The sequence below is a fragment of the Ranitomeya imitator genome, chromosome 5 (genome assembly GCF_032444005.1).
Source record: "Ranitomeya imitator isolate aRanImi1 chromosome 5, aRanImi1.pri, whole genome shotgun sequence".
NCBI lineage: Eukaryota > Metazoa > Chordata > Amphibia > Anura > Dendrobatidae > Ranitomeya > Ranitomeya imitator.
The window spans coordinates 23424386-23449759 of NC_091286.1; the positions used below are offsets into that span (position 1 = coordinate 23424386).

The 25374-nt window shown below is 45.2% G+C and overlaps 1 protein-coding gene across 1 annotated transcript in view; it reads left to right on the forward strand.

Annotated features, from left to right (window-relative positions):
* CAPN2 (calpain 2) overlaps positions 1–15586 on the forward strand; it is a 39665-nt gene extending 24079 nt beyond the window's left edge. The window contains exons 9-21 of the mRNA XM_069768409.1: positions 854–1014; positions 1220–1389; positions 1516–1527; positions 2173–2384; positions 2867–2903; positions 4447–4512; positions 11874–11931; positions 12329–12393; positions 12659–12727; positions 12925–13003; positions 13122–13238; positions 13611–13669; positions 14736–15586. Of these exons, the coding sequence (XP_069624510.1) occupies positions 854–1014; positions 1220–1389; positions 1516–1527; positions 2173–2384; positions 2867–2903; positions 4447–4512; positions 11874–11931; positions 12329–12393; positions 12659–12727; positions 12925–13003; positions 13122–13238; positions 13611–13669; positions 14736–14759 (1129 nt within the window). The 3' untranslated portion in view covers positions 14760–15586. The remainder of the gene's footprint in view (positions 1–853; positions 1015–1219; positions 1390–1515; positions 1528–2172; positions 2385–2866; positions 2904–4446; positions 4513–11873; positions 11932–12328; positions 12394–12658; positions 12728–12924; positions 13004–13121; positions 13239–13610; positions 13670–14735) is intronic.
* Positions 15587–25374: the final 9788 nt, after the last annotated feature.

Sequence of the window (25374 nt, forward strand, 5' to 3'; positions counted from 1 at the left end):
ATATATATATATATATATATATATATATATATATAAATATATAAATTTTTATATATATATATATATATATATATATAAACAGCTGTAGAAAGAAAAAAGTCACAGAAAATGAAGAGACAAATCAAATTAAAAAATAAAAATAAACCAAAACATTGGCCATAGTTGAGATCGAAAGTAGTTACAGGGGATGTCCAGTGTATAAAAAAATATAAAAAATTGCCCTTTCCACATTATTTAGTAAATTATCCAAGAGGAAATTTTCTTACTTTATAGGGCCCCACCTGGTGTTCAGAGCACAAAAAAAACATGCACGACCACCTAGTGAACGGAGTGCTGGTGGTCGCACATGCTCAGTTACTCTCTCCACAGCCAATTGATCGTCTTTACAGTTTGTCAATAGAAATAACTTTTTGCTCTGTCTGCACTTTCTTTTGGCTGCCTTCCTCTGAACTTTCCATGTGCGTCCAGCTTGTTAGTAGGACGTGCACTTTGCTATACACTGTGAACATTAGGTGGCGCCATACTATGTTAAAAAAAAAATTTCATAACTACGCATTGGATCTTTAACAACATGTAAACAGCAAATGTTATTTTTTTTATTGTCTATAAAGTGGATGTGATTCGTACTGTTGTGCCAACACCTTTAAGACTGACATGTTTTGGTTTAAGGCTGATTTATTGTGGCTAATATGCACATTTATAAGGGTCTGTTCACACCACATTGGTACAGAGGGTTCATTTACTTTCTTTTAGGCTTCGTGTCCCTACATATCGGGTAGCACTAAGCCTATAAGGATTTGGGTCCCCCTTATTGTCTCCTAACTCATCTGTTTTTTTTTTTTTTTCCCGTCAGGATGTCATATAATGATTTCTTAAGACAATACTCAAGGCTGGAAATCTGCAACCTCACCCCAGACACCCTGTCATCAGACAAATACAAGAAGTGGAGCCTGGTAAAGATGGACGGCATGTGGAGGAGAGGATCGACCGCCGGAGGCTGCAGGAATTATCCAGGTGCCCATATTATAGGGGCCTCACGTGGCCTTTTGCTCCAGCAGGGACAGATACGATGGCCCCTCGTAGGAGTGTCCTAATCTGAGGTCAACTGGGCGGTCAAAGGCCCGAGAGTCACACAGTAGAAGAAGTGGGGTTTCCCAGCAGCGCAGAGTATTTCAGGAGACGAGACCTGTACTCAGATGCTTTCTCGTTTCTCTTGCAGACACCTTCTGGATGAATCCACAGTACCTGATAAAGCTGGAGGAGCAGGACGATGACCCGGACGACGGGGAGGAAGGCTGCACCTTCATTGTGGGCCTGATCCAGAAGAACCGCAGGAAGGCGAGGAAGATGGGCGAGGACATGCACACCATTGGATTTGCGATCTATGAGGCAGGTTCAACACTTAAGATGTCATTGATGCTTCTAGTCGGAAGCTCCCTCTAAAAAAACGAGATTTAGAGCCGAGATTATAGGCTGCTTGTGCCGTGTAATAATGTGGTCGTCTTCTGCCCCCAGGTCCCCGCACAGGTACGTACATTGTGCACCTTCACTCTACTGGAAGGTAAGTGCAGAAATAATCACCTTCCACCGCAGAATACAAGCGGCGTTATAATATTTACCTCCTTTTTTTTTTATTCACACTAATATATTTGTGCAGGACTCTTTTTTTTTTTTTTTTTTGTAGCATTCATTGTCCTTTTTTTTTTTTTTTGCACCGAATTCTTAAAAAATGATAGACTATATATGAATTTTGTACAAACTCCAACATGCACTTGATTGTTACTATAGCTTTTATTGCGACTTTCTAGTAGAAAAAAAAAAAAAAAACATTTCACGATTGGCTAAAACTGAGCCAAAATTTCAGGCTTACATGAAATCACTCCAAGGGGAAAGGATTGTGGAATATATTTTTTTTACAAAAATTGAGCAACTTTTAAAATACCAAATTAATAAATCGTCCGGAAACATCTGGTGTAATAAATGGGAGTCCATGCGTTCTCTAGGGAGTGATGAAGTCCGGCCCCCCCCGAGGACCAGGGAGTGACAGCGGAGCCGCACACAGACATTTGTGCCTCGTGCAGTACATTAGAGCCTTTATTAAAGGGATATCCTACATTGGACGCGTATCCCCTCTCTCCCGGTGGTCGTTAATAGGTTAATTATTTTCTTCAGCTGCAGGGTCAGACCAATGTGCACTTGAGCAAAGACTTCTTCATGAGGAACAAGGCGCGAGATCGATCGGATACCTTCATAAATCTGCGAGAAGTGCTGAATAGATTCCGCCTTCCTGCCGGAGAATACATCATCGTCCCCTCCACGTTTGAGCCTAATAAATTAGGAGACTTCTGTCTTCGCGTTTTCTCCGAAAAGAATGCGGAGTCTCAGTAAGTGTCCGGAGCGGGGTGTGGTGTCGTTGTCCTGCGCCATCGTCACGTTCTCGTCCTGCGCCATCGTCACTCCCCCGTCCTGCGCCATCGTCACTCCCCCGTCCTGCGCCATCGTCACTCCCCTCATACACAGTGAGCTAAACACCCGCAACGACTGTGGCCTCCACCCCCTTAAGCATGCATGTATAACTCTGTCCCGTCCGGGCCCCTTTGGGCCCTTTGTCCTCTGTGGATCCATCTTTCTCCACCAGACGCCCAACGAAAATCAGCGAGTGTAGCCGACTAATGTGAACAAGTGCCCTAACATTCCTGCATTGTAATCATTTAGTGGTCGCTGGACCCTGTGACTTGTACCCACTGAGTAACCTTACAGACAATACATACCCTGAGATGCCTGTCCACCTTAATAATCTGAGCATTTATTTAATGCTTGGCTGTGATTTTTAATCTTTTTTTTTTTTTTTTCTCGATGATTTTAGGGTTATCGATGATGACGTTGAGGCCAATATTGATGAGGTAATCTACGGACAGTACCAGACGGGGGGTCTATAGCCAAAAGATGAGTTGGTGCCATATTTAAAGGGAACCTGTCAGCAGGTTTTTGCTTTGTAATCCGAGAGTAGCACGATGTAGGGGCAGAGATCCTGATTCCGGCGATATATCACTTTTTTCTTTAATGCAGATCTAGCGGAGCTCGGAATGCTGAGTTGTGTATAACACCTGCCCACCCCACTGATTGGCAACTTTCTGTATATAACTCCGCCCACACCACTGATTGGCGGCTTTCTGTATATAACTCCGCCCACACCACTGATTGGCAGCTTTCTGAATATAACTCCGCCCACACACCACTGATTGGCAGCTTTCTGTATATAACTCCGCCCACACACCACTGATTGGCAGCTTTCTGTATATAACTCCGCCCACACACCACTGATTGGCAGCTTTCTGTATATAACTCCGCCCACACACCACTGATTGGCAGCTTTCTGTATATAACTCCGCCCACACCACTGGCAGCTTTCTGTATATAACTCCGCCCACACCACTGTTTGGCAGCTTTCTGTATATAACTCCGCCCACACACCACTGATCGGCAGCTTTCTGTATATAACTCCGCCCACACACCAGTGATCGGCAGCTTTCTGTATATAACTCCGCCCACACCACTGATTGGCAGCTTTCTGTATATAACTCCGCCCACACACCACTGATCGGCAGCTTTCTGTATATAACTCCGCCCACACCACTGATTGGCAGCTTTCTGTATATAACTCCGCCCACACCACTGATTGGCAGCTTTCTGTATATAACTCCGCCCACACCACTGATTGGCAGCTTTCTGTATATAACTCCGCCCACACACCACTGATCGGCAGCTTTCTGTATATAACTCCGCCCACACACCACTGATCAGCAGCTTTCTGTATATAACTCCGCCCACACACCACTGATTGGCAGCTTTCTGTATATAACTCCGCCCACACACCACTGTTTGGCAGCTTTCTGTTTACACTGTATAGTGATCGAAAGCTGCTGATCAGTGGCTGGACTAGGAGGCACGAGACACCCAGTCCTGTAGTGATAATTTCTTGCTGATTGCACTGAAACAGCAACACATTGCTGGAATCAGGGTCTCTACCCTTACATCATTCTTCTCTCAGGTTACATAGCAAAAACCTGCTGATAGATTTCTTTTCAGCCCTCCAGTTTCCTGGTTTTCAGAGAATACCTGCCAGACCCCATAACTGAGAAGCAATAAGGAAAATGTATTACTATAGACAAAGTAACCCAGACATCGCCTGATCCTATAGTGACATTACAGCTGTCATCTCAGGATCGATGTGGTATTATATGACTGTTTAATCCTACAGCTGCTCTCTAGCTTATAGCTGGTGGTCCCAAGCCAGGCCCCTTCACTATGAGGCTCATCGGTCATACAGACGGGGGTTTTACTCTTGGGCCAAACTTTTAAACCAATTATTGGCCGACCAGAGGTAATGCCGCTGTCATCTTATTTATATATATATATATAAATATATATATATTTTTTTTATAGCCTGACCTTGATGAAGATCATATTGATCCCAGCTTCAGGAGATTGTTTATGCAGCTCGCTGGAGAGGTGAGGACTCGGCAGTGGTTTGGTCTCTTTATACAGATAAGAGGGTTGATATGCGCCACTAAAATAGATATAGACACCTATTGGGGGAATTTACTTTTTTTTTTTTTTTTTTTTTATTAAAATGCATATATTTTGTTTTTTAATCTAAAAATCATTTTTGCATTAGGGCTTCATTATAAATTTTGCACGATAACGCTTCTGCATCCTGTATTTATCTTAGTAAATAGCAGACTGCAGAAAGAGTTTCCAGTGACTTGGTCAGCAAGCTCATGTCTGGTCTGTAGCAGGTCATAAAGCAACATGAAAGAGTCCAGGAGAGACCTTGCTAATTCCCTGGTAACTCCTTCTGCAGTCTCCTATGTACTGTGATACATAAAGGCTGCAGAAATTGTTCTAAAAAGATTCTTTTGCAAAATAGATTTTTATCCAAAAATGAAAAAATATAAAAATTACCCCAACACTTTGTATATCCTTTAAGCTTCACAGCGGTATGAGTTTTTACATTATATAAGCGTTCTCATTGATGGTGTAACTTGGAGAAAAGTGACTGACGAATTATTCTCAGACAGTATATAACTATACATACAGCACTCATCGTTTATACTGCACGCCACGTCACACCAGAAAATGCCTTTAAATCATTTTTTTTGTAATGATTTAATGCTTCTAAACTTAAAAAATATAGATATTTTCTAAGTTGTGAAACACCTGTGTCTCCATGGTAACAGACTACAAACAACGCCGGTGTAGTCTGATCTTGCAGTCCTTTGTGTACACGGTCGGGTTTTCTGGATTTATAAAAATAAAGTTTAATTATTGCATAATGAGAATTTCCGTCATAATCTGTGTATAACCCCCTCGTCATTTACAGGATCTCTCACAGCCCGCCGAGAACCTAGTCCTTCTACAACTGGGGGTTTGCTTCAATGGTTTACGGTCTAGACAATCCTCTGTGAGGTTAAACACCTTAGTAGCACAGATCTCTTCTGTCTACATAGGTTTTATCTGTACTGATACACTGCAACAAATATCATTTTGGTGTTTAGCTTGAGGGATGGTCTAGACTACATACAATTGTAGCAAACCCTCAGCTGTGTTAAGTATTAGATCTAACAGAAAGAAAGAAATTGAGTAGCCATAAAACACGGAAGTGAAGTAAAAGAAGAACTTTATTGGGAAAAAATACATTAAAATATCAAGTACCAAATTTTGGGGGTCATGAGAACAAAAGGAGGAACAACCTGTGGGGGAGGGGAGTATACCGTAAAAAGGTGTTATGTATTTGGGATAAGAAACACAGAGTAGAGATAAATTATATAGGTGCTCAGTACTACACATGATTCATCAGCACAACTTATAATAGACCTAATAGAAAAGGTACATAGGAATGGAGGGAAAATGCTGGTGACAGGTATGTAAGAGTAAGTTACATTCATAAAGATGGTATCCTAGTCAAACTGGGAAGAAGCAACACTGCCTAGATTCCTGCATGTATCCCTAGAGTCACCGTTAGTCATAAAGCATAGGTACAATCTACCACTTACTCATATGAAGGTAGAATGGAATGCCCCACACAGCCCCGACGCACGTTTCGCTATCGCTTGTTCAAGGAGAGGTACTTATACATATACATAACACCTTTTCTGGTATACCCCCCAAGGGTTGTTCCTCCTTTTGTTCTCATGACCCAAAAATTTGGTACTTGATATTTTAATGTATTTTTTTTTCCAATAAAGTTCTCCTTTTACTCCACTTCTGTGGTTTATGGCCACTTCATTTTTTTCTTTCTGTTAGGATTATCCAGCTAACTCCACTCTCGCATTTCTTTTCTATCATGGAGGAACTACATCTCATTTTATTAAGTTCCCGACTCCAATAGACTCATGATGTACATCTTGAATTTTGGGTTAATAAGTATTAGATCTGCATAGATGTTTTTATAGCCTTTAATTGGCAGCAGAATGGGAAACGATTTTGCAAGTATTTCATTATACAAGGATTGAGCTTTACAGTCATGGCCGAAAATGTTGGCACCCTTTTAAATTGTTCCAGAAAATAAAGTATTTCATGTTTTGTTATATACATGTTTATTTGCTTCTTTTTTTTATTTTTATTTTTTGTGCTGCTCCAATACACACAAAGGAAATATAGGCAAGTTGGACACAAAACTCCAAAAAAGGGCTGGACAAAATTGTTGGCTCCTCTCGGAAAATTGTCAAAAGGGGAAAGCCTCTTGTGGAAAGAGGGTTTTAGTAAAGCACATAATTCTACTGTTTCCCAAAACATCTGCACTCATTCTTTCCCATAGGCATAATACTAATCAGAAAAGACAGGGTAAAACGGTGTGGCAATACTTTACTGAACCACAAAACTGGCAAATAGCATGTAGAACAGTCCCAGCAAGGTACCAAAGATGGTGCAAAATTACAGAGTCTCACCCTTCCGCTGACTCGCCGGAATAAGAGCAGCTGTGACTTCAGAGCTTCCAGGGCCGACTAACCCACCTGTGGCACGCACAGAGAGGAGGTAACGACAAGCTTAGGAAGATGACAGTCCATTGAGGCACGTAGCCAGATGACCAAATGGTCACAACCTGGCTTCTCCGAACATCTCCATTGAGCCAGATGAGCGGAGGGTCACAACCTGGTTTCCCCTAACTTTACCATGGGTTCATTGATGGTCAATGGAGCAGATCTGTATTCTTTCAGCCGGGGCCTGTGATCCTTAAGCTGGCATCCTGTAGAATTACTGAACTCATGAATACGTTTGGGGAGGTCAGGATTTGGACCCACCAGTCACGTGGCTCCATGGAGGTGTTTGGAGAAGCCAGGTTGCGACCATCCGGTCACCTGGCCTTATATCTCAATGGCCTGTCATCTTCCTAAGCTTGTTGTTACCTCTTCTGTGTGCGTGCCACAGGTGGGGTAGTCGCCCCTGGAAGATCTGAAGTCATAGCTGCTCTTATCCCAGCGAGTCAGCGGAAGTGTGAGACTCTGTAAATTTTGAACCATTTGGTTATTTTGCTGGGACTGTTCTGTGTTATTTGCCTATTTTGTGGTTCAATAAAATATTGTTACACTGTTTTACCCTCACCCTGTGTTGTCTGAGTAGCCTTATGCCCACTGTAAAATGAGAGCGGGCGTCCGGTGGGATGAGCCCTGGTCCATGCGGTCTCGGGCCAATAGACTAGAGCACCCACTGCCCCCCCCCCCCCCGTGTCTCCCAAGAAGCAATTACTTGCAGTTATTTATTCCAAAGCATGTGCAACCAAATATTAAGTTGAGGGTGCCAACAATTTTTTGTCTGGCCCATGGGGGTTTTGTCTGAAATTATGTCCAATTTGCCTTTTTATTTTCCCGTCTGTGTTTTTGTGTTGTTCCAATACACATAAAGGAAATAAACGTGTGTAACAAAACCCATGTAATTGTAATAGTTTTCTGGGAGAAATACCTAATTTTGTGGAACAATTTCAATGGTACCGTACCAGCATTTTCACCCATGCCTGTATTTATGTGAATCCCCTGTAAATCACTGCACTGCTGCCAATCGCGATTGTTTATGGTCCATTAGCTCACGGCTAATAGTCTTCTTCAGGACTAATTCATTATCATTCTGCCACTAATCGCATTATTATGGATTTTCTTGCCATCGGTATAGACCCAAGCAGAGGTATGACAGTGTGTCCATTTCCACAGCCTTTTCCCATCTTTCATGCCTATTTTTATGAGATATGAGACACTTTTGGGGACATTATTTTGTTTCTTCAATGCATTTATTTTTGGCTTAAAAATATTTATGCAGTAGGGTTTTATTAAAAATGCTGTGCCATTTGGTTTCTACAGCCTTTATGTATCACAATGCTGTATATAACATGCTGCAGAATGAGATACCAGAGATTCTGTCAGTGAGCTCAAAGCTGAATTATGGCTGTGGAGACAATACTTTAAGGAATCACAAAAGAAGCAAATAACATACAACTGTCCAACAAAATACTCAAGAGTGGGAAATTACTGAGTCTCACCCTTCCGCTGACTCGTCGGGATAAGAGCAGCTTTGACTTCAGAACTTTCAGGGCCGACTACCCCACCTGCAGCACGCAAAGAGCGGAGGTAACGACGAGCCTAGGACGAAGACAATCCATTGAGGTACAAGGCCAGGTGACTTGGCTTCTCCGAACATTTCCATGGAGCAAGGTGACCAGTGGGTCCTAATCCTGACTTTCCCAAACGTATCCATGGGGCTCGGGTGACCGGTGGGTCCAAATCCTGACTACCCCAAATGTATCCATGGGTTCAGTGATGGTCAGTGGAGCAGATCTGTATTCTTTCAGCTGGGGCTGTGGTCCCCTAAGCTGACATCCTGTAGAATAACAAATGTGTCCCTCATGGTGGAGTCATTATTTGGCAGCTATCCTGCAGAGTGTTCCTGGCTGTGGTTTTGTAAAGAGTCTCTGGTTCTTTGGATCTCTTGGATGTTTGGATATATAATGTTACACAGGCATATCCAATTTTTTTTTCATAACCGTTCTTCAAGCCATTATTCACAGGCCAAGGGGGAGGGGTGATGAGCTTAACTCACATTGTTTAATCATTCAGTTTATCCTTCAATGTTTGCAAGTCAACAAACTGCATGGCCTGGTATAATGTATAATCAACATATCAGCAAACATCAATGTTCAGTGACCCTGCATCCCTGTTTTGCAAAGATAACTGTATAATAAACTGTAGGATCTGATATAGCAGGAAAATAACAACCATTCATAAATTTACTAATAATTCAACTTACAAGAAAGGACAACATAAAGATAACAGTCTGTGCCTCCTGGCTTACTGAAAATAGAGGTCTAAATAATTATGATTAAATGCGGTGTCCTCACAATGGCCAAATTATATTGTTCAACTTTCATCTGGTCACAAATCATCTTAGAAGATGGTTCAGGAGAAGAACGAGCTCTCGTGCTGCAGTCTGCTGTGTACTGTAATACTTAGAAAATTTTGGAGTATTTAGTTTCTATAGCTTCAATCAAACCCCATCACAAAAAATTATTTTTTAGCCAAAAATGCATTCTTTCAAATTAAAAAAAAAATGCCCTTGAAGGTGTTCATATTTTTTAACATCTCGTTTAAGATGTTAAAGCCGCTGCCTCTTGCATGTGCTCTGTGTTCATATGCAGCATGTTTTCATAGATAAATCAACAGGTTTTCTTTCATTTTGAGCTTATGTGCGGTGAGGTCAGCTGTCTGCAATGTGACCCTGAGGCCACCAGTGTTGCCCTATATCCCAGGGTGCATTGCAAAATGTTTACAGTAATCGGAATGAATCTCTGCTATTGTAAATATTACTTGTGCTGCATCAGTGTATTCTCATAGATGACTGTCACGGAAGTTCTTGTATTGACTTCAATGGGAGCTGTATAAATCTATATACAGTGGTGACAATAAATCCATATGCAGTGTACAAATTTGTATGTAGTGAGCTCCCTCTAGTGGTGACTATATAAATCTGTATGTAGTGAACTCTTTTATTATAAAAATACAAAACTTACAATAAATAGCAAAATCAAAACCCCAGCAAAAGCAACTGTCCGAGTCCAACATTACCCCCCCAGTCCAAAGCAAAGTCCGAGTCCAGCATAACTGCCCCCAGTCAAAGCAACCCCACAAAAGAAAACAATCTGCCTTCTTCTTTCTCAGAGAAACTTCCTCCATCTGTATGTAGTGAGCTCCCCCTAGTGGTGGCTGTATAAATCTGTATGTAGTGAGCTCCCTCTAGTGGTGACTGTATAAATCTGTATGTAGTGAGCTCCCTCTAGTGGTGGCTGTATAAATCTGTATGTAGTGAGCTCCCCCTAGTGGTGGCTGTATAAATCTGTATGTAGTGAGCTCCCTCTAGTGGTGACTGTATAAATCTGTATGTAGTGAGCTCCTCCTAGTAGTGACTATATAAATCTGTATGTAGTGAGCTCCCCCTAGTGGTGGCTGTATAAATCTGTATGTAGTGAGCTCCCTCTAGTGGTGACTGTATAAATCTGTATGTAGTGAGCTCCCCCTAGTAGTGACTATATAAATCTGTATGTAGTGAGCTCCCTCTAGTGGTGACTATATAAATCTGTAAGCAGTGAACTCTTTTATTATAAAAATACAAAACTTACAATAAACAGCAAAAATCAAGGCCCCAGCAAAAGCAACTGTCCGAGTCCAACATTACCCCCCCAGTCCAAAGCAAAGTCCGAGTCCAGCATAACTGCCCCCAGTCAAAGCAACCCCGCAAAAGAAAACAAACTGCCTTCTTCTTTCTCAGAGAAACTTCCTCCATCTGTATGTAGTGAGCTCCCCCAGTTGTGGCTGTATAAATCTGTATGTAATGAGCTCCCCCTAGTGGTGACTATATAAATCTGTATGTAGTGAGCTCCCTCTAGTGGTGACTGTATAAATCTGTATGTAGTGAGCTCCCTCTAGTGGTGACTGTATAAATCTGTATGTAGTGAGCTCCCTCTAGTGGTGACTATATAAATCTGTAAGCAGTGAGCTCCTCCCAGTTATGGCTGTATAAATCTGTATGTAATGAGCTCCCCCTAGTGGTGACTATATAAATCTGTATGTAGTGAGCTCCCCCTAGTGGTGACTGTATAAATCTGTATGTAGTGAGCTCCCCCTAGTGGTGACTGTATAAATCTGTATGTAAACATTTTATGTACTGAGCTCCCCCTAGTGGTGGCTTTAGGAAATTCACCCCCAGTGGTCATTATCATCATAGAAATGTCTTTCCTTTCCCAACAGTTGCTCTCAGGCTACAGTGAAAGTCTTCAAATGTCAGGACATGTAGAGAGTTGCAATTTGCAGCATCTAGAGAAATGGGGGCCACTGCCATGACACTTATAGGTGTATAATATCCAATTTTCCAAGTGTGATGTCCTTTGATTTTCAGTTGCTCACTTTCTAAGATCCCTGCTTTCTGTCAGTGAGTGGAAACATTCTTGTTGACATCTGGGGGCTGAAAACCTACCCTGATCGTGGGCAAACTGACGGTGCAGGATTCCTTACTATTGATCAGAGCTCTGTTACTTTTAGTCTTCCGTTCACAGCAAGAAAAGGTACAGAACTGAGGCAGAAAGTAGATTTACAACTTGCAGAACTTTTCATTGCGCCGATCCTTTTGTTACATTTACATGTTTTACTATGTTGCAGTATATGACACAATTTTTGCAAAATTGATTAAAAAAACTAAAAAAACAAAAATTGCACCCCATGATTTGACCACCAGAGATTAATAAGCCCCTCCGGTCCTGGCCGCTGGGTTTCCCTGCAGACCCCACAAGGGAGACGTCACTGTCACAATCTCACGTCGTCTTCTCTCCGCAGGACGCGGAGATTTCGGCTTTTGAACTTTTTAACATCCTGAAGAAAGTGATTTCCAAACGTAAGTTGCTAAACTCTGGCCGTGTCCTCCGCGCTCCTGTTATCGTTCCTAGAGACCCCCCTCATCTATATGTACAGACCGGCGGACGATAGTGTACGAGTCCCTCTGAGGGGTAGGGTAGTGCAGCCATATTGAAATTTAAAGGGGTGTTCCATTCTCACACAGTGATGGCATGCTGTAAATGTCTGATAAATGCAACCTCTCCTTCCACAAGACGAGGGATGGAAAGCCCCCAATTGGGGGGGCCCACATGTATTTACAATCTATGGGATGGGAAGACTAAGCTGCCCGTCCTCTGCCCTAGTTTTGCCCTGTGTGCAGTGAACGTACGCCGATGATCACGGAGGCGCTGGCGTCACCACTTTGCTGCAATCTGTGTTCTTGTGTTTTCTTGTAGAGGCGGACATCAAGTCTGACGGCTTCAGTCTGGAGACCTGTAGGACCATCGTGGATCTGCTGGACGTATCCTATTAGTACTAAACGATATATTGGGGTGATGCCACAGCCTGATTATAAGAAGCGGAAAGTCACCTAGGACCAGACATTTTCTTGATGCACCTCCCATTGATTTCAATGGACCATGTCAAATATGGAGCTGCCACATACTGAGGTGCCCCCAATTAGGGGACCCCCAATCTATCTATATGACCGGATCAATGTAGAAAAATGGTAAAATTTACTGTTTTCTTGGAATTTCTTTTTTCCTTAACTTGCACCAATGTTCCAGGCTGATGGAAGCGGCAAACTGGGACTGAAAGAATTCAATATTTTATGGTCAAAATTAATAAAATACCAGGTAAGGCGGCCATCACATCATCCAATGCATAAGTAAAACATGATTAACCCTTGATGGCTGTGTAGATCCTGGTGACCCCCTGCAGTGGTCGCCCATAGCCCACTTTTCTTTTTCATAAGTTTACTTGGTGTTGCTCTGCCGCCATCTAGTGGTGAAATATGGCTACGACATTTTATTTTTATTTTATTGTGTATTAGGGAATTTATAGGGCCATCGATGTGGATCGCTCAGGGACAATGAACGCCTACGAGATGAGGAAAGCTCTAGAGGCAGCAGGTCGGTGACAAATAAAACACTTATCTACAGACTTGGTTAAAAGTCTTCCGTTTTGTGTATACAGTGCTGCTGCAGACCAAACTAATTTAATAACCTTTTTTTTCTTCTCTGTTTTCAGGCTTTAAGCTGAATTCCCAGCTGCATCAGCTGGTGGTGGCGCGTTTCGCCGACGACAATCTCTGCATTGACTTTGATAACTTTGTGCGCTGTCTTCTTCGGTTGGAGATCATGTTCAGTAAGTGACTTACAGACAATGTGAACACAACGCACTCTATAGCCAAAAGTGGCGATCTATAACTAGCCAGCTGCCGTTGCACCACAAGTCCCAGCCAGTCCTGCCAGAAAGCAGCTAAACGGCAGTAATGCTATTTATGTCGGACTTTGGAGAGGGCCTTGAAACATGATGAAATATTGTCTTACATGATCCCTACCTACAGGTGGCACTAGAGAGATGGCTCTCTTCCATTTTTAGGGGAGAGCTAATTTGCATACTTTTCCCAGAAAGCATTTCCTGTAAGACTCCTCGCCACAAGGACAATCAGCCACTGATACACACACAAGATTAAATCCGCCTTTCTCAATGGTAATTTTATTTTTTTCTTTGCAGAAATTTTCAAGCAAATGGACACAGAAAACAGCGGTGTGGTGCCTCTAACAATGACTGATGTGAGTAGAAGCATGAACACTGTCATCCATGCTGGGGTGCTACCGATCTCTATGATAGGATGCAATGGCTGCAGGGTTTCGCCTTAGGGCAGCCTCTGGGGCTCCACTGCGGATTCAGCCAGGAGTAATAACCTGACACACATTGATGTTGTTCCAGTGAAAATGTAGGATGCACTACTATAGTTTTTGGTTGTTACTAATGTGAACGATCAGTGCACGGAGTCATTAATGTAGATTAATCGAAGTTCCGTGTTTGAGCACCAGAAGAAGCCGGCGAAACGCTAGCTGGGCCAATGCTCCGACCATTGGCATGGGGAGAAATAATTGAAGGAAGAATTAGAAGCCGGTATACGTGCAGCATTTTTAAACAGCAAGGATGCCACTGTGATCAGAAAAAAAGCAATTGTGTATAAACCTCGTGTACAGGACACATAAAAGGCGTACTTTTTTTTTTTTTAGTAATTTATGCCTTTTTATTTTTCCTGGTCTTTCCTCCACCCTAAGGCCTCGTTCAGTACTTTTCTATTTTCTTTTTAAGGATGAAGCAGGATGTGATTTGTGAGCTGCCTGGGTTTTTATTTATTTTTGACTATTTCAGAAGCTGGAGAATGGTCAGTTTTTCCCAGATCAAAAAAAAAAATTGCTCTAACTCGGGATGGGCTTTTAAAGTTAATCTGTCAATAGGATCCACTCTGCTAAGACGTCTATATGGGCATGTAGGTCATAAGAAGCCGACTAACATGATATCTTGAGATCTGATTTCTTATTCCAGAGAAATCCACATTTCTCTTTAATATAGAAATGAGCTGTTAAGATCTATGGGCCGGACATAGATCTCCCCGAGAATCTGCCTCCGGAGCTTATCGTTACATGACGAGGGACGTTACCATGTAAACAGACTCCCAACTGATACATTGTATCCAGACAGATGTTTCTGCTGATCGTCTTCACTATATTGGACATTATCGGGGTCTCGCGTTCAGTTGTGAGAAGTTTTACATCGTTGCAGGTTTTCCAGTTTGAGTGTAAAATTGATAATGTTTTATATATTTTTTTTTTATTCCAGTGGCTGTCGTTTACTGTAATGTGAGGAGGAGACTGGAGAACTTCCTGCGCTCAGCGATGAAACCGCGAACGCAAGAAATATGCCACGTGACCTATAGCAGCCAGTGGGGTTTCAGCTACCATTTTTCATGAAGGGATCCGATTGGTTGATACGTGTCAGGGTCGATCACTTATACTAGTTTTTATAGGTCTGGGGAGACTGAATTAGCAGTTTGGTGCCTTTTGGAGGAAAAATGTCTAATTGTTAAAGGGATTGTCTGGGATGATAAGTTTGGTCTTTCTGCAAACACGGGGAGATTTGTAATGTTAGTATAGACAGGAGTTGTCTCAGAGCTGTAGTGTCGTTACTTTGTAATCACCCAATTGCCTTCTACCGGAATGCCTCTATGCTCCCTCTTATGTCGTTACCTCGGCTCAGCGATCGGTGGCTCTGGATGAGCTGCATTGGCTGTTGCAGTTGGAAATCCATTCCCCGATTTCTGCTCTTTTCCTCCCCATACTTTACACTGCAGCTCTGCTTGTCCAGATTGACTGCTGAGTCTTCGCTCCGCTGCTCCGACTTTCTCCCTTACTTGTGTGGAGCAAGGACAAACGAATTAGAAAAAAGCTGCGGTGTGTAAAATACGGCCCAATAATACAGAGTTATATAGCATGAGCTCAATAATGTGCATGTGCTAAATATCCAAAGAGGTGCCGCAGCAGTCAGGGGCGACTTCTCCATTCAGTTACTAATACAACGATCTATGCAAAACCAGAATCCTGCTGGGCTGTATAGATATATTTATAGACTGTGACACTGCAAGGTTGGGGATATTTTTATTACTTACTGATCAATAAAGAGATTAAATCACGTATGGGGCTTTATTTTTTTTTTACATTTTCTTCTCAAAGTGGAAGCAGTGATCGGGTCTGAGCAGCATTTAGAAAACAGGATTTTTGGTTGCTTACCGTAAAATCTGTTTCTCGGAGCCTTCATTGGGGGACACAGAAACCATGGGGTGTATGCTGCTGCCACTAGGAGGCTGACACTATGCAAATAAAAAAGTTATCTCCTCCTCTGCAGTGTACACCCCACCGACAGGAAGAAAGATATTCAGTTAGTGAGAAAGCAGTAGGAGAAGCAACATGTAAAAGAGAAAGAATAATAATATAATAATAATAAACTTTATATATAGCGCCAACAAAATCCACGGCGCTTCATAGATTAACAGCTTCAAACACTCAGAGTGTTCAAAGAACCCAAACGTAGACAGTAAACAGAGCTGTTCAACTTGGAAGGGTGCTGTGTCCCCCAATGAAGGCTCCGAGAAACAAATTTTACGGTAAGCAACCAAAAATCCTGTTTTCTCTATCGCCTTTCATTGGGGGACACAGGAACCATGGGACGTCCCAAAGCAGTCCCTGGGGTGGGAAAAACATACTTCCATCAGGTCCGAGGACTCACCACTGCCGCCTGCAGGATCCTTCTGCCCAGGCTGGAGTCCGCCGTAGTTCGGCAAAACGTGTGGATGGAAGACCAGGTTGCCGCTTTGCAAAGCCGTCGGCGAAAGCCCTGTGACGTACCGCCCTGGAAGCGCCGACTGCCCGGGTAGAGTGAGCCTTCATCTCAGGAGGGGCCCTCTGTGCTTGACCCGGTAAGCTTCCAAAATTGCCGTTCTGATCGAGCGAGCAATCGTCGCCTTGGAAGCCGGCAGGCCTCTACGCACGCCATCAGGGATGGCGAAAAGAGAATCCATCTTTCGGAAAGCGGCCGTGCTAGCCAGGGAGATCCTCACTGCCCTGACGAGGTCCAGCCTGTTCAACGATCGCTCCAGAGGATGAGTCGGAGCTGGACAAAAGGAAAGTAGAACGATGTCCTCGTTGAGGTGGAAAGATGAAAACCACCTCGAGAAAGGAAGGAAGGTGGAGGCCTGGGACCACCTTATCCTGGTGGAAAATCAAGAAAGGAGGTCGGCAGGAAATGGGCGTCAACTCAAAAACGCGGCGGATCGAAGAGATGGACCTGAGAAAAGCCACCTTCCGAGATAGAACTGACAGGGAAAACTCCCTGAGAGGCTCAAAGGGGGGAACCCCTAAGAACCAACACAACCTTTAAATCCCATGAATCCACAGAGGCCCTGAACGGAGGGACAGCGTGGACTACTCCTTGAAGGAAGGTCTTAACCTGTGGCTGAGGAGATAAAGTCTTCTTAAAGGGAAGAAGAGCGCAGGAACCTGGCCCTTTTGGGAACTGAGAGCGAAGCCCGAATCCAGTCCTGCCTGAAGGAAAACCAAATGGAAGGCAGGGAAAAAGGACATAGGTGAAAAGCGGTTGGACTCGCATCAGCGAAAGTAAGCCTTCCAGGTACAATAGTAGATCCTGGAAGAAGACGAAGGCTTCCTAGCCTGGATTATAGTGTGACTCATCCGGGCCGAAAGGCCGGACGCTCTTAAAACAGTGGAGTCCACAGCCACGCCGTTAAACTGAGCGACCGATAATTCGGGTGGCAGATCGGACCCGGAGACAGCAGATCGGGTCTGTTTGGAAGGCACCAGGGGTGTCCGCGAGAAGATTGACGATGTCTGCAAACCAAGACCTCCTGGGCCAATCCGGGACGATCAGAATGACCGGCACCCATCCCGCCTTGATCTTTTTCGACAGCTTGGAAGGCAAGGGAAGGGGTGGGAACCGATAGGGGAGCAGGAACTGCGACCAAGGAATGGCCAAAATGTCAACACCACTGTGAGAGGATCACGGGACCCTGGGCCGACCCGAGGGACCTCCTGTTCAATCGGGACGCCATGAGGACCACCTCTGGAGTCCCACATCGAAGAGCAATCCGACAGGAAACCTCCTGAAGTACCATTCCCCTGCCGCGAGGCCCTCGAAGCCGAGGAAGTCGGCGGCCTAAATGTCCACGCCGGGGACATGCACTGCGGAGCTCACCAGGACCGTTGCCTCTGTCCAAAGGAGGATCCTGAAATCTTGGCCGAGGCCAGAGAACACCGAGTCCACCCCTGGTGGTAGACGTATGCCACTGCTGTGTCATTGTCTGTCTGGGTTCGAATTGGCAGGCTGCTGAGAATCCTTACCCAGTGAAGGCAAGACCGAAAGATGATCCGGAACTCGGGAACATTGATCGGCAAAGAGGACTCCTGCGCCGACCAATAACCCTGAAAGAACAGGAGACAAAGCCCTGCGCCTCCGCCGAGCGGGCTGGCGTCCGTCGTCACCACCTGCCAGGGAACTGGAAGGAAGGATATGCTGAGAAGGAACTACTCTGGGATAAGAGAAGTGACCTCGGCCACCAGTCGAGGAACCATTTGACCCGGGAGAAAGCCGGATCGGACGATGCAGGGAGAAGACAGACCTGTCCCCTGTGATAGAATAGCCTGCTGAAGAAGTCTTGAATGAAACAGGCGAAGGGAAAATTGCTTCCGATGTTGCAACCAACCTCCTTAGGGCCTTTAAGGCCCATCGGAAAGGAGGGGAGCAGAGAACCCTGGAGCAAGCGAACTTCCTGACAAAGGAGGGATATCTTGTCTTCGGGAAGGAAGACTCTGGTCCGACAAGTGTCGAAGAACATGCCCGGAGATACGAGGCGCTGAACAAGACGGAACTTCTTCCTGTTGACGAGCCACCCGCAACGGTTAGAATGTCGGGAAAGATGGATAGACTTTCGGGAGCCTGAAACCGAAATTCCTGAGCCTCCATGGAAGCGATTACTAAACGAGGGGATATCGTCCTGAAGTGTCTCCGACGAAACTTCTTGTTCAGCAAATTGAGATCCGGACTGGGACGAACCTTGTCGTTCTCTGTCAGTACAAAAAGATTCGAAGAGAAGCCTGTGAACCGTTCCTGTTCTGGGACGGGAACGATTACTCCGGATTTAAGGAGGGAAACAATGGCAGTAAAGAAAACCCGGGACTAGAGCGGGGTCTCTCGTAGGTTGGGATTTGAAGGAAACGATCCCAGGACCGTGAAATGAAGATTTTGTGCCTAGAGGGAACAGGTGCCCTGGCCCATGCGACCTCTGCTGAGGAGAACCAGACGTCCCTGAGGAACAGGAGACGGTTGCCCAGTCTGAGAAACGGGCTGGGGACTAGTCGTGGGTCATGCCTAGGTATAACTTCCAGTCCTGGACCTGGAGAATCCACCTTAGGAGTAGCGGGCACGCCAGGAAAGAGTGAGCCGAAGAATACCTTCTTCTCTTAACGTGCCTGTGGCCTCTGCAGTTGCGAAGAATCGGATGCCGCAAAACTACGAGAAAGGTCGAAAAGACCAAAGTAGCCGCCTAAGGTGGAGAAGGGGACTGGTGCCACCAGTGGCGTCCTTAATAATTTGGTCCAGCTTGGAACCGAAAGGACGTGAACCTTGAAAAGGCAGGCTAGTGAGGGACTTCTTCGATGACTCTTGAGCCAAACAGTGCGACAGCTGGCAACGACATTACTGGGCGCCTGTGCAGCAGAAGACGCGACGTCCCGGGAACAAATTATTCCCCGGCATGAGTAATCTGGGTGGCAAGTTCCACCAGCCGGCCTGACGGAGCTCCAGCTTGAATGCCCCAACGGAGTTGTTTAGCCCCTCAGATACAGACTTCGAAACCCATGAGGAAGCCAAAGCCGGGCATTGGGATGATGCGGGAGTTTCGAAAGCCGACTTCACGAAGGATTCCATGATCCAATCGATGGAATCTTTCAGAGCCGCCCACCGGACAGCGTAAGGACTGTGTTGGCGGCAAGTCTAGCAGCCGACGGATCCACAGGGGGAGAGGTCGTTCTCTAACGCCTCTCATTCCGGTTGGCAATGAGATCCGGAGGAAAGAGATATGAGACTCCAGGACGCTTGTCTCTTTGAGAACGTCTGGACGAATTCGCTCTCTGGCCAGAAGCTCCTCGAATTCAGGATGAGGAGCAAATACCTTGGGAGGTAGTTTAGACCGTCTAAACGAAACCGCCTGATCTGCGGGTTTCGTAGAGGAATCTTCGATGCCACAGGTCTGATTGGTCGCTCCAATGAGGCTTTGAACCATATCCCTCATGTTAGCGATTTGGTGCGAATCCGGCCCCAAATTATCCTCCGAAGGCGCATCAGAGAAAGCCTCGCCTGACTCAGCGGAGGAGGATAGGGAGGACGCCGACCGCAGAGGAGGACCGAGTGGCGAGATGGAGCGAGAAGAGGACTCAGACCGGCGTTCCTGTCTGGACCTTTTGCAGCTAGCCTTGGAGGGCTTGGACGGAGCTTCCTGCGACCCGGTGGCTACTGCGGGGGTCTGCAGGGGTAACCGATCCAGCACGGAAACCAGGGTTTGAGACACCCCTGTTAAATTGGCCACCGATTGAGACAGAGAGGAGGCCCAGCCTGGGATGGGTATCACTCTGGGGCGGATCGGCTGGGGGATCCTGGGCGGTAAGGCCTGCTGCCGTAATCTTGATCGATCTGCGTTGCTTAAAATTAACTTTCATTGCTGGGGTTCGAACTCACAGCTCTCTGTTTACAAGCCTGCACACCTTACCACTGTACTACATAGTAACATAGTAACATAGTTAGTAAGGCTGAAAAAAGACATTTGTCCATCCAATTCAGCCTATATTCCATCATAAAAAATCCCCAGATCTACGTCCTTCTACAGAACCTAATTGTATGATACAATATTGTTCTGCTCCAGGAAGACATCCAGGCCTCTCTTGAACCCCTCGACTGAGTTCGCCATCACCACCTCCTCAGGCAAGCAATTCCAGATTCTCACTGCCCTAACAGTAAAGAATCCTCTTCTATGTTGGTGGAAAAACCTTCTCTCCTCCAGACGCAAAGAATGCCCCCTTGTGCCCGTCACCTTCCTTGGTATAAACAGATCCTCAGCGAGATATTTGTATTGTCCCCTTATATACTTATACATGGTTATTAGATCGCCCCTCAGTCGTCTTTTTTCTAGACTAAATAATCCTAATTTCGCTAATCTATCTGGGTATTGTAGTTCTCCCATCCCCTTTATTAATTTTGTTGCCCTCCTTTGTACTCTCTCTAGTTCCATTATATCCTTCCTGAGCACCGGTGCCCAAAACTGGACACAGTACTCCATGTGCAGTCTAACTAGGGATTTGTACAGAGGCAGTATAATGCTCTCATCATGTGTATCCAGACCTCTTTTAATGCACCCCATGATCCTGTTTGCCTTGGCAGCTGCTGCCTGGCACTGGCTGCTCCAGGTAAGTTTATCATTAACTAGGATCCCCAAGTCCTTCTCCCTGTCAGATTTACCCAGTGGTTTCCCATTCAGTGTGTAATGGTGACATTGATTCCTTCTTCCCATGTGTATAACCTTACATTTATCATTGTTAAACCTCATCTGCCACCTTTCAGCCCAAGTTTCCAACTTATCCAGATCCATCTGTAGCAGAATACTATCTTCTCTTGTATTAACTGCTTTACATAGTTTTGTATCATCTGCAAATATCGATATTTTACTGTGTAAACCTTCTACCAGATCATTAATGAATATGTTGAAGAGAACAGGTCCCAATACCGACCCCTGCGGTACCCCACTGGTCACAGCGACCCAGTTAGAGACTATACCATTTATAACCACCCTCTGCTTTCTATCACTAAGCCAGTCATTAACCCATTTACACACATTTTCCCCCAGACCAAGCATTCTCATTTTGTGTACCAACCTCTTGTGCGGCACGGTATCAAACGCTTTGGAAAAATCGAGATATACCACGTCCAATGACTCACCGTGGTCCAGCCTATAGCTTACCTCTTCATAAAAACTGATTAGATTGGTTTGACAGGAGCGATTTCTCATAAACCCATGCTGATATGGAGTTAAACAGTTATTCTCATTGAGATAATCCAGAATAACATCCCTCAGAAACCCTTCAAATATTTTACCAACAATAGAGGTTAGACTTACTGGCCTATAATTTCCAGGTTCACTTTTAGAGCCCTTTTTGAATATTGGCACCACATTTGCTATGCGCCAATCCTGCGGAACAGACCCTGTCGCTATAGAGTCCCTAAAAATAAGAAATAATGGTTTATCTATTACATTACTTAGTTCCCTTAGTACTCGTGGGTGTATGCCATCCGGACCCGGAGATTTATCTATTTTAATCTTATTTAGCCGGTTTCGCACCTCTTCTTGGGTTAGATTGGTGACCCTTAATATAGGGTTTTCATTGTTTCTTGGGATTTCACCTAGCATTTCATTTTCCACCGTGAATACCGTGGAGAAGAAGGTGTTTAATATGTTAGCTTTTTCCTCGTCATCTACAACCATTCTTTCCTCACTATTTTTTAAGGGGCCTACATTTTCAGTTTTTATTCTTTTACTATTGATATAGTTGAAGAACAGTTTGGGATTAGCTTTACTCTCCTTAGCAATGTGCTTCTCTGTTTCCTTTTTGGCAGCTTTAATTAGTTTTTTAGATAAAGTATTTTTCTCCCTATAGTTTTTTAGAGCTTCAATGGTGCCATCCTGCTTTAGTAGTGCAAATGCTTTCTTTTTACTGTTAATTGCCTGTCTTACTACTTTGTTTAGCCACATTGGGTTTTTCCTATTTCTAGTCCTTTTATTCCCACAAGGTATAAACCGCTTACACTGCCTATTTAGGATGTTCTTAAACATTTCCCATTTATTATCTGTATTCTTATTTCTGAGGATATTGTCCCAGTCTACCAGATTAAGGGCATCTCTAAGCTGGTCAAACTTTGCCTTCCTAAAGTTCAGTGTTTTTGTGACTCCCTGACAAGTCCCCCTAGTGAAAGACAGGTGAAACTGTACAATATTGTGGTCGCTATTTCCTAGATGCCCGACCACCTGCAGATTTGTTATTCTGTCAGGTCTATTAGATAGTATTAGGTCTAAAAGTGCTGCTCCTCTGGTTGGATTCTGCACCAATTGTGAAAGATAATTTTTCTTGGTTATTAGCAGAAACCTGTTGCCTTTATGGGTTTCACAGGTTTCTGTTTCCCAGTTAATATCCGGGTAGTTAAAGTCCCCCATAACCAGGACCTCATTATGGGTTGCAGCTTCATCTATCTGCTTTAGAAGTAGACTTTCCATGGTTTCTGTTATATTTGGGGGTTTGTAACAGACCCCAATGAGAATTTTGTTACCATTTTTCCCTCCATGAATTTCGACCCATATGGACTCGACATCCTCATTTCCTTCGCTAATATCCTCCCTTAAAGTGGACTTTAGACAAGACTTTACATAGAGACAAACCCCTCCTCCTCTCCGATTTTTACGATCCTTTCTAAACAGACTGTAACCCTGTAAGTTAACTGCCCAGTCATAGCTTTCATCTAACCATGTCTCGGTTATTCCCACAATCCCACTATGTCAAAGTTACCTGTAGATATTTCTGCTTCTAGTTCTTCCATCTTGTTTGTCAGGCTTCTGGCGTTTGCGAGCATGCAGTTTAGAGGATTTTGTTTTGTTCCAATCTCCTCGCTGTGGATTGTTTTAGAAATGTTCTTACCTCCCTTCTGAGTATGTTTTCCTGGATCTTCTTTGTTCAAGTCTAATGTTTTTCTTCCCGTCCCCTCTTCTTCTAGTTTAACGCCCTCCTGATGAGTGTAGCGAGTCTTCTGGCGAATGTGTGTTTCCCAGGTTTGTTGAGGTGTAGTCCGTCTCTGGCGAGGAGTCCATCGTACAAGTAATTCACACCGTGGTCCAGGAATCCGAATCCTTGTTGTCTGCACCATCGTCTTAGCCAGTTGTTTGCATCAAGGATCCTGTTCCATCTCCTGGTGCCATGCCCGTCTACTGGAAGGATAGAAGAAAAAAAACTACCTGTGCATCCAGTTCCTTTACTTTCTTCCCCAACTCTTCAAAGTCCTTGCAGATTGTCGGTAGGTCCTTCCTTGCCGTGTCATTGGTGCCAACATGTATCAGAAGAAATGGGTGGACGTCCTTGGAGCCGAAGAGCTTTGGTATCCTATCGGTCACATCCTTGATCATCGCACCTGGAAGGCAGCATACTTCTCTTGCAGTTATGTCCGGTCTGCAGATGGCTGCTTCTGTGCCTCTCAGTAGTGAGTCTCCCACCACCACCACTCTTCGTTGCTTCTTGGCTGTACTTTTTGCTGTCACTTGTTGCTGTGTGCCCTTTTCTTTTTTGCTTGCTGGTATTGCTTCATCCTTAGGTGTGCCATCTTCATCCTCTACAAAGATTTGATATCGGTTCTTCAGTTGTGTGGTTGGTGATTTCTCCATGGTCTTCTTGCTTCTTTTGGTCACATGCTTCCACTCATCTGCTTTTGGAGGTTCTCTGACACTTTTTTCACCTTCTGTGACCAGTAGAGATGCTTCTGTTCTGTCTAGAAAGTCTTCATTCTCTTTGATGAGTTTCAAAGTTGCTATTCTTTCTTCCAGACCCCGCACCTTTTCTTCTAAAAGGGCCACTAGTCTACACTTCTGACAGGTGAAATTTAATTCTTCTTCTGGTCGATCTGTGAACATGTAGCACATGCTGCAGCTCACCATGTAGGTTGTCACATCTGCCATGTTGCTCCTAGATCCTGCTGACTTGCTGTGTGTTTTCCTTCTTGTGTAATCTACTCAGCCAAGCTCTCTTGTAATAATGTCCTACAGGCAAAAATTCGCGCGCCGTAAGGCCTCCTCAAGCTTGAATCCCTGGTTTGGTGATTCTTTCCAAGCAGCTGGTCCCGGCTGTACCCAACGATCTTCTAGCTTAGGGAGACTCTTCGCTTTCCCAGAAGGCACCTGGAATATGCAAATTAGCCTCCTCAAGCTTGAATCCCTGGTACTACATCACTCTCTTGTTGCGGAGGAGGGGACTCGTGGTTCAGGAGTCCCAAGATGGCGCCGGTGGGAGGAGAAAAGGCGGTTCTCAGTGAAATTGTCGGGCGGGAGAAAAGCCCGCCCGACGAACAAGGAAAGGGGGCGGAGTCCGGCACCGGAAGTAGGCCCAGGCAGAAGCCGGGGCCTAAATTAGCGTTCGGTGACCGGCGTGGAAGGGCCGCAGCGGAGAACAGTGCGCCGCAGAAGGCGATGGGTGAGCGGCCGCCTACAGCGGCGGGAGTAGCGCAGCCGCAGGTCCAAAGCGGTGTGGCGGTCTGGCAAGCCGCCGCGCTGAGGGAGGATGAGCGGCACTGTAAGTGGCCAGAGGGACGCAGCTGCAGGGGGCCCGAAGCGATGCGGCGGCCGGCAAAGCCGCCGCGCTGAAAAGAAATGAACGGCTGCAAACAGCGGCCGGAGCGCCGAGCGATGTGGCGGCTGGGAAGCCGCCGCGCTGAAAAGAACGGCCGCATACAGCGGCCAGAGCGATGCGACGGCTGGCAAAGCCACCACGCAGAAAAGAAATGAACGGCCGCAAACAGCGGCCGGAGCAGGGGAGCCACTGAGGGCCGAAGCCGCCGCGCTGAAGCTGGGGCTGGGAAGCCTGCAGGACCCGAGGCGGAAATGTCCCCCCCCCCCCTGAGCAAGGCCACGCAGATAGCGTGCCTGGACAAGAAGTGGCGCGGTGGTCCGTAAAGGCAGCCGCGCCGGAACAGGGGACAGGGAGGCCGCATCCACGGAAGTGGCGCGGCTGAAATGAGATGCGATTCACATCAGAAAACCCCCTAAATAGGAACCCTATTTTTTCTTTTTTTTATCTGGGATTCAGGGAAGCCACAGGGTGGGGCGGGA